Here is a 9342-nt window from a genome sequence, read left to right on the forward strand (position 1 = left end):
AGGCTCTTTAGTTCTTCTTCACTTTCTGCCATAAGGGTGGTGTCATCTGCATATCTGAGGTTATTGATATTTCTCCCGGCAATCTTGATTCCAGCTTGTGTTTCTTCCAGCCCAGCATTTTTCATGATATACTCTGCATATAAGTTAAATAAGCAGGGTGACAATATAAAGCCTTGACGTACTCCTTTTCCTATTTGGAACCAGTCTGTTGTTCCATGTCCAGTTCTAACTGTTGCTTCCTGACCTGCATACAGGTTTCTCAAGAGACAGGTCAGATGGTCTGGTATTCCTACCTCTTTCAGAATTTTCCACAGTTTATTGTGATCCACACAGTCAAAGGCTTTGGCATAGTCAATAAAGCAGAAATAGATGTTTTTCTGGAACTCTCTTGCTTTTTCGATGATCCAGCGGATATTGGCAATTTGATCTCCGGTTCCTCTGCCTTTTCTAAAACTAGCTTGAACATCTGGAAGTTCACAGTTCACGTATTGCTGAAGCCTGGCTTGGAGAATTTTGAGCATTACTTTACTAGCATGTGAGATGAGTGCAATTGTGCGGTAGTTTGAGCATTCTTTGCATTGCCTTTCTTTGGGATTGGAACGAAAACTGACCTCTTCCAGTCCTGTGGCCACTGCTGAGTTTTCCAAATTTGCTGGCATATCGAGTGCAGCACTTTCATAGCATCACCTTTCAGGATTTGAAATAGCTCAACTGGAATTCCATCACCTCCACTAGCTTTGTTTGTAGTGATGCTTTCTAAGGCCCACTTGACTTCACATTCCAGAATGTCTGGCTCTAGGTGAGTGATCACACCATCATGATTATCTGGGTCGTGAAGATCTTTTTTGTACAGTTCTGTGTATTCTTGCCACCTCTTCTCAATATCTTCTGCTTCTGTTAGGTCCGTACCATTTCTGTCCTTTATCGAGCCTATCTGAAATGTTCCTTTGGTATCTCTAATTTTCTTGAAGAGATCTCTAGTCTTTCCCAATCTGTTGTTTTCCTCTATTTCTTTGCACTGATCGCTGAGGAAGGCTTTCTTATCTCTCCTTGCTATTCTTTGGAACTCTGCATTCAGATGGGAATATCTTTCCTTTTCTCCTTTGCTTTTCGCTTTTCTTCTCTTCCCAGCTATCTGTAAGGCCTCCTCAGACAGCCATTTTGCTTTTTTGCATTTCTTTTCCATGGGGATTTTCTTGATCCCTGTCTCCTGTACAATGTCACGAACCTCTGTCCATAGAGATCAAACCAGTCAATCCTAAAGGGAATCAACCCTGATTTCAAATTGGGTTTGAAATTCATTGGGAGGACTGATGCTGAAGCTGAAGCTCCAGTACTTTGGCCACCTGATGTGAAGAACTGACCCCTTGGGAAAGACCCTGATGCTGGGAAAGATCGAAGGCAGGAGGAGAAGGGGATGACAGAGGATGAGATGGTTGGATGGCATCACCGACTCGATGGACATGCGTTTGAGCAGGCCCCAGGAGTTGGTGATGGACAGGGAGGCCAGAAGAGCTGCGGTCCATGGGGTCACAAAGCAAGAAAGAGTTGGACGGCTGAGTGACTGGTGACTGACTTGAACTGAAGTGCCCATCAACAGATTAATGGGTAAATAATATATGGTGTATATATACATATACACACACAATGGAATACTACTCAGTCACAAAAAGAATGACATGCTGCAATTTGTGACAATATGGATGGACCTGGAAGGTATTATGCTAAGTGAAATAAGTTGGAGAAAGACAAATAGCATATGATTCCACTCATATGTGGAATATATGGGTACGTGTGACTCTTTGAAACCCTCTGAACTGTAGCCCATCAGACTCCTCTGTCCATGGGATTGTCCCAGCAAGAATACTGGCTGCTGCTGCTAAGTCGCTTCAGCTGTGTCTGACTCTGTGCGACCCCATAGACGGCAGCCCACCAGGCTCTGCCGTCCCTGGGATTCTCCAGGCAAGAATACTGGAGTGGGTTGCCATTTCCTTCTCCAATGCATGAAAGTGAAACGTGAAAGTGAAGTCGCTCAGTCATGTCTGACTCTTAGTGACCCCATGGACTGTAGCCTACCAGGCTCCTCCGTCCACGGGATTTTCCAGGCAAGAGTACTGGAGTGGGAGTGGGTTCCCATTTCCGTCAGGGGCTCTTCCTGACCCAGGGATCGAACCTACGTTTCCTGTGGCTCCTGCACTGGGAGGCAGATTCTTTACCACTGAGCCACCTGGGAACCCCTGTGGAATACTATATATATTTGGTTTTGTTCAGTTGCTAAGTCATGTCCGACTCTTTGTGACCCCATGGGCTCTACCACACCAGGCTTCCCTGTCCTTCACCAACTCCCGGAGCTTGCTCAAACTGTCACTGTCCATCTAGTCAGCAATGCCATCCAACCATCTCATCCTCTGTCGTCCCTTTCTCCTGCTTCCATCTTTCCAAGCATCAGGGTCTTTCCCAATGAGTCAGGTCTTCCCATCAGGTGGCCAAAGTATTGTAGCTTTAGCTTCAGCATCAGTCCTTCCAATAAATATTCAGGACTGATCTCCTTTAGGATGGACTGGTTGGATCTCCTGGTAGTCCAAGGGACTCTCAAGAGTCTTCTCCAACACCACAGTTCAAAAGTGTCAATTCAGTGGTCAGCTTTCTTTATGGTCCAAATCGCACATCCATACATGCTGCTGCTGCTGCTGCTGCTAAGTCGCTAAAGTCGTGTCCGACTCTGTGCGACCCCACAGACGGCAGCCCACCAGGCTCCGCCGTCCCTGGGATTCTCCAGGCAAGAATACTGGAGTGGGTTGCCATTTCCTTCTCCAGTGCATGAAAGGGAAAAGTGAAAGTGAAGTCGCTCAGTCGTGTCCGACTCTTAGCGACGCCATGGACTGTAGCCTACTAGGCTCCTCCGTCCATGGGATTTTCCAGGCAAGAGTACTGGAGTGGGGTGCCATTGCCTTCTCTTAATCCATACATGACTATTGGAAAAAACATAGCTTTGACTAGATGGACCTTTGTTGGCAAAGTAATGTCTCTGCTTTTTAATATGCTGCCTAGGTTTGTCATAGCCTTCCTTCCAAGGACCAAGCATCTTTTAATTTCATAGGTTCAGTAACAGTCTGCAGTGAATCTGGAGCCCAAGAAAATAAATTCTGTCACTGCTTCCACTTTTCCCTCTTTGCCATGAAGTGATGGGACTAGATGCTATGATCTTGGTTTTTTGAATGTTGAGATTTAAGCCAGCTTTTTCACTCTCCTCTTTCACTCTCATCAAGAGGCTGTTACTTTCTCTTTGCTTTCTGCCATTAGAGTGGTATCATCTGCATATCTGAGGTTGTTAATAGTTCTTCCAGCAGTCTTGATTCCAGCTTGTTATTCGTCCAGCCTGGCATTCCGCATGATGTACTCTGCATATAAGTTAAAGAGATTAGAACAGGCAAGGGTCCTCTGGGGGAAAGGGAGAAGTGGGTGAACTTTTTGTTTTTGTTTAAATAAATCATTTTAACAAAGGAATACAAATGGCCAACAAGCACATGAACATGCCCAGTTTCATGAGCATCGAGGAAATACAAATTAATGCAAGACATTTTTTTCATCCATTAGATTAAAAAAGAAAGAATACCATATCTGAATAAGCCACACTTCTGTTTTATTAGCATTAATATTTAATCACCCTAATAGGCAGCACTCTGCACAAACCTGATTTTGGTAGAAACCAAGTCCAAACATTGGAATTAACCATTCCTGAAGCGCCAGGACTTAGCTGCCAGAAGGAGCCTCCCCCAACCCCAGAAGGAGGCCCCTGAGCCCAGGGTCGGTGGAGGTGGGAGTCTGGGAGGCATCAGAGCCAGAAGCCACCCGCTGCTCTGGGCTCAGCCTGGCACCAGCAGAGCCCTCGCCTGCCACTTGCAGGCTGGAGGGCAGGAAGAGCCATTAACCAGCAAAGCCAATGTCCTCGCTGGACAGGAGTTTAAATATTCATCCAGGGCAGCACGGCAGACGCCTGCACCCCGCAGCCCGGGCCCGGTGTGCCTCTCGCTTTCACTCTCCTCAACGGGTCGCTTTCATCCGTGTGTCCAGAGAGGTGTCCTCTCTGTCCTCCCAGCACCCTAGCCCCGGTCCCGCCCCTGCAGTTCACTCGAGCCCCTACCGCCTGGGCTGCTCCTTGGCTCCCACCGCTGGGCATCCGGTCTGCTCCCCCGCAACCCTGAGCATGGGACTCAGGAAGACCCCCGTTGTGTCTTTGCTCCCAGGGAGCAGGGCGGAGCAGAGGGTGCGGCGGAGGCAGGGCCGCGCTAGGCAGCGCCCGGGTGTTTTCACCAGGCGGCGCCCAGTTGGTGGGCGGGGTGATACCCGGGGCGGGGACCCCGGAGTCCGAGCCGCGGACGCACCCGCCTCTGACGTGCAGGGCCTACTCCATCTGCTTCAGCACTCTGGAGAAATTTTCTAGAGCGGTTTTGAAAGCTTGCAGCAAGAAAGCTCCGAGTTCATTGCTGGTTTCCTGAATGTCCGGGTCGAAACTCCCGTAGAGGGGTGTGGAGACCTGGATGTCGTCCCGGCCGGCGCGCAGCAGCACCGCGCGCAGGTCTGCCGCAATGGCGTCGTATTTCTGCTGGTCGAACTTGGACATGGCCAGCTCGTCCTGGGGGTAGGCGCTGCCCTCGGGGTAGCAGTCCCGGGGCACCGGGAACTCCACGCACCGCAGCCGGGGGAGCTCGCAGAGCGCGGCGAAGAGGCGCCGGAGCGCGCGGCCCGACAGCGGGTTCCCCAGGAAGCGCAGCTCCCGCAGCCGGCGGCAGGTGCCCAGCGCCAGGTTCAGCGCGCCCACGTGCCGGTCCTCGAGGCCGCACTCCTCCAGGGTCAGGGTCCTCAGCGTGGGGGCCGCCTGGCCCAGCAGCCGGTGGAAGGTGGCCGGGAACAGGTCCACCAGGCAGTGCCCGCTGAGGTCCAGCACCTCCAGGTGGGCCGCATGGATGCAGTTCGCCAAGAAGGTCATGTCCTCGTGGTTCAGGGCGCAGTTGCCCACGTCCAGCACTCTCAGCGGCGTCCGGAGGGGGCTGCGGGCAAGGCGGGAAATCGCGGCTGAGAGCAGGCCCGGGGTGCTCTGGGGCCTTGGGGTGAATCCTGTCTCGGGCACAACAGACTGCGGCTGAGAGCCGCACCCACCTGCCCGGGACTCCTCTCAGTCTGAGAGCAGAACTGTGTTTTTCCTTTTAAGCAGTTGAGCAAATCAAAATGAGAATATTTTGTGACATGTGAAAATGATATGAAATTCAAGTTTCAGTGCCCGTAAATCAAGTATAATTTGAACACCGCAAGACCTTCCTGTACCGCCTATCTGCGGCTGCCCTGGGGCAATGGAAGGGCTGGGTCACCAGACAGCGTGTAGCCACCTGTAGTAGAGGCTCGACTCTACCCGAAGACAGGCCTGGCCTTTGTCCTCAGCCACCAAAGTGATCGATCTCTCCTGTCAACAGGGCTCGCTGTGTTTGCAAGCTTCTTGTGGGGCCCTGAGGTGCCTGTGAATTGGCAGGAAATGAAACCCTGGCTTGGCTCCGAATGAAGGGCTGGAGCGCACAGGCTTTTAGGCCAGGGAGGGGTCCATTCATAGCTTGCCAGGGACCTGAAGACCCTCCTGTGCTCTGAGTAGGCGGCCACATCACAAAGCACCATCACTGAGTCCTTGCCCCACCCAGCGGCTCTCACAGACCCGCACTTGCCCTGGGGATTCCTGGCCTGGGACTGGGGTCACCTGGCTGAGCGCCGAGTGCCAGGACGTGGGGGTCCACTCTCCGCCTGCCCACCGGGGCTCCTATCCCGCCTCAGCCTCCATCTGTACTCTGGGCCCAGAGCTCCTGCGGTCTTCCAGCGGCCGGCACAGCAGAGTGGGTGCTGCCCACCACTGCGGCCCTGCAGGCTGGGGCTCAGGCCCTGAGCTGTGCAGAGTGTTTCCACCGCTCTCTCTCTCACGCCCACATCCATCCATAGGAGCCCTCTCCCCAGCTGCCCCGCCCCAACCCTTGGGGGGCCTCCTGTATGGAAAAGGGTCAAAGGGCAGGCCTGACTGCCAACGTGTGTCTGGGAGCTTGGATTTGGGAAAGGTCCCCCCACTCAGCTGACAGGGGGCCCCTGGCCTGAGCTGTCTGCACAAGCAACATGGTGCCTGCTGACACAGGCCTCCTTCTGGGATCTGAAATCTCCATGCATGCCATGCCGAGGTGCCCTCCCAACAAGCCCCCAGTGAAGCCCCTGGGCCTGGGTCTCCAATGTGCTCCCCATGTGTCCGGAAAGGTGGGCCCCAAGCCCACACACAAACATGACGGCCATGTGGTGGCGCCCTGGGACCCTCGGGACAGTCCTGCGTTTGTGGTTCCTGGGCAAGCGCGTTCACAACCCGACAACCCGGCACAGGCCTGCAGGGCTGTCTCATTGGCTCCACCCTGATATCACCTGTCTTCCTGAAGCTCTGCACACTCGGGCTTCAGTCAGCTGGTCGCTGAGAGCCCGTCCAAAGCCCCAGAAGGTACAAGTGTGCCATGTGTCAGGCCTAAGCAGGAGGGAGGCAGACGGGCCTGTGCCCGTCATCACAGTTGGGGCTCCTCCTCCGGGACAGGCCCCTGGGCTTGAGCCCGTCCCCCCCGAGCCCCGTGTCACAAGCCTTTCCCTGGCAGATTCTGCCCTATGTCCATCTGCTGTAATGCATCTTGACAATGAGTCTTCCCAGGGAGTCACCAACCTGGGAGCCGTGAGAGACCTGCCCTCTATGCCAGCCTTCCCGTCTCTCCACCTGGGTCTGCTGTGTGAGCCAACAGAGCCAGGGCAACCCTTGTCCTGTGGGGCTGATCACCCCGAGTCGGGCTCAGAGACTCCAGGGCTTGACCTGGCTCTTCCCTCCCCCCGTTCCTCCTCTCTGCTCCCTTCCTCACCTGTCCTTCACCCCCCAGCCCAGGCCGCCCCCTTCATGTCTCCCAGACCCGGCCACAGCCCCAGCTCAGGCCCTTCACCTGCAGGGTTCCTGCCCGTTCACTCTCCCCGGGCCCTCCACTCATTCAGGGGCCAGGTCTCTGCCCAAAGGTCACCTTGGAAACCGACCTTCCCGGACCACTCACCCATCTACTCCCTCTCACTTAGGCCTGACACACCGCACACCTGGACCTTCTGGGGCTTTGGACGGGCTCTCAGTGAGTGTGCAGAGCAGAGGGTCAGGGGAGACAGGTGATGTCAGGGCAGGGCCAACCAGACGGCCCTGCAGGTTTGTGCCCGGTTGTCTGGTTGTGAATGCACTTCCCCAGGCACAAGCCGTGGCCAGCCACTGCATAAAAGAAAAATTCTGGTAAGTCAAGGGCTCCCTAAATCGGAGAAGACGTCCTCACGCTCACTGGCTCAAGAAATGAGAAGTTATTTCCCATAGTTTTTGTAAGTATATTCACAGCTGGTGGCCGCCAAGGTGGTGCCCCTTGGTGGTGCCCTCCCCTGGCCTGGTGACCGGCCCTCACCACACTGGGAGCGGCGGCATCGGCGTCGTACTCTGCAGGGAAGGTTACAGGAGACGGGCCTCCGTCCAGAGGGCCTGTGGAGGGGCCCATGAGCCAAGGAGTTGAGGTCGCCTATAGCTCAGATGGTAAAAAATCCACCTGAGATGCAGTAGACCCTGGTTCGATTCCTGGGTCAGGAAGATCCTCTGGAGAAGGGATAGGCTACCCACTCCAGTATTCTTGGGCTTCCCTTGTGGCTCAGCTGGTAAAGAATCCACGTGAAATGCAGGAGACCTGGCCTGGGTTGGGAAGATCCCCTGGAGAAGGGAAAGGCTACCCACTCCAGTACTCTGGCCTGGAGAATTCCATAGACTGTATAATCCATGGGGTTGCAAAGAGTTGGACATGACTGAGCGAACTTCACTTCACTTTTCACTTTTTTTCACTGACAGCTATGAAAATGAGCGTGGAAGTGGATCATTCCACTTCCCCGCCAGACAGGCCTTCAGGAGAGACCACAGCTGCCCCCACAGGGCTCCTGTCTTGCCCACATAAGCCCCAGCACTGGGGTGATTTGTTACACCCACAGGTAATTAATACAGTGTGATGGAGTTACTTCTATGTTGCCTGCTTGCTAATCAGGACTCTACTCTTTTCTTTATCAACTGGAGAGCCTCCTTTGAGGCACGGGGCTCCCAGGTGGCCCCCAACGCCAGTCCCAGCCAGGCCTCCTCCCTCCCCATGGGTCCTCTCTGGCTGCTCTGGGCTGGGTAAAACCCACAGGGACGGGGGCTTGTGGCCTTGTAAGTAACCAGGTCTGCGCACAGCCCCGGGCCACCCTGACATGGGCTGAGGGGCTGAGCGCAGATGCCCCCCACCCCCGCCCCCTCCTTCTGGTCACCCCAGACTCACCCAAGCAGTGTCTGCAGCTTCCCGGTCAGCGTGGAGAAGGCCACGTGCAGCTCCGTGAGCTGCGTCATCTGGCTGAGCCCCCGGGCAATGGAGGCGAGCAGGGGCTCCTCGCCGTCGGGGACAGGGGTGCTGGCGGGGGTCACGTCGAAGGCCTTGGCGGGCAGGGTGAGCGAGACCAGCCGCGGGAAGCCCCCCCGGGCCAGCAGCTGCTGCACGTGGCCCGCGTGCAGACGCACATTGTGCACCACCTCCAGCCGGCGCAACTCGCGGGGCCCCGCCAGGCGCAGCACGTGCAGTAGCCGTCCCGGGTCCAAGCTGTCGGCCCGCAGCGAGAGGCAGCGCACACGCAGAGGGCTGGGACCCGCCGGCCCCAGAGCGCGCGCCACCGCCTCAAAGTTGCCCGCGGTGACGAAGATGTCGGCCAGGACCTCGACGGGGTGCCAGGCGGCGCAGGGCTGCATCTGCAGCTCGCAGCAGGTCCTGGCCAGCAGCTCTGTCCGGCCCCACCTGCCCAGCGCCCGCCCGCAGGGGCACCTCTGCACCTGCACGTCTCGGATGCCCGTGAGGTCGGCCACCCGCAGCCGCCGGCAGCTCCCGCCCTGGAGCACGTGGTTGGCCAGGCCGCGCACGCAGGCCTCCAGGCAGGCCCGGCAGGCCCGGTCCCGCAGGTCCCCCGCGTGGTCCGCGCTCGGACCCAGCAGAGGGCCCAGCCGGAACTCCTCCAGCGGCCAGCGCTCGAGCAGAAGGCGGATCGTGGCGGACTGCTCCAGAAGGTAGCTGGCTTTGAAGAGCAGCGGGTATAGATTGTGGGCCACGGCGTCCAGGCTCTGCTGGGCCCCCGGAGGGTGGGACACCAGGGCCTCCGCGGAGATGAAGCGCAGCGACTGCATGGCCCACCTGCGGCCGCTGGGACGGAACCGATCTGCCCCCTGTGCTTCTGCCGAAGACCAGCCCCCTTCTC

General features: G+C 56.1%; 1 protein-coding gene across 1 annotated transcript; it reads right to left on the reverse strand.

The window, feature by feature from the left end:
* Positions 1 to 3622: 3622 nt before the first annotated feature.
* On the reverse strand, positions 3623 to 9342 carry LRRC14B (leucine rich repeat containing 14B). The gene is made up of 2 exons (XM_081522338.1): positions 8382 to 9342; positions 3623 to 5051 (listed from the first exon to the last, which is right to left on the reverse strand). Exons 1-2 carry the CDS (start codon positions 9269 to 9271, stop codon positions 4406 to 4408), a joined length of 1536 nt encoding a protein of 511 aa, XP_081378464.1. The 5' UTR covers positions 9272 to 9342; the 3' UTR covers positions 3623 to 4405.

Source organism: Giraffa tippelskirchi, chromosome 8 (genome assembly GCF_054371585.1).
Source record: "Giraffa tippelskirchi isolate mGirTip1 chromosome 8, T2T-mGirTip1v1.2.pri, whole genome shotgun sequence".
Lineage (NCBI taxonomy): Eukaryota > Metazoa > Chordata > Mammalia > Artiodactyla > Giraffidae > Giraffa > Giraffa tippelskirchi.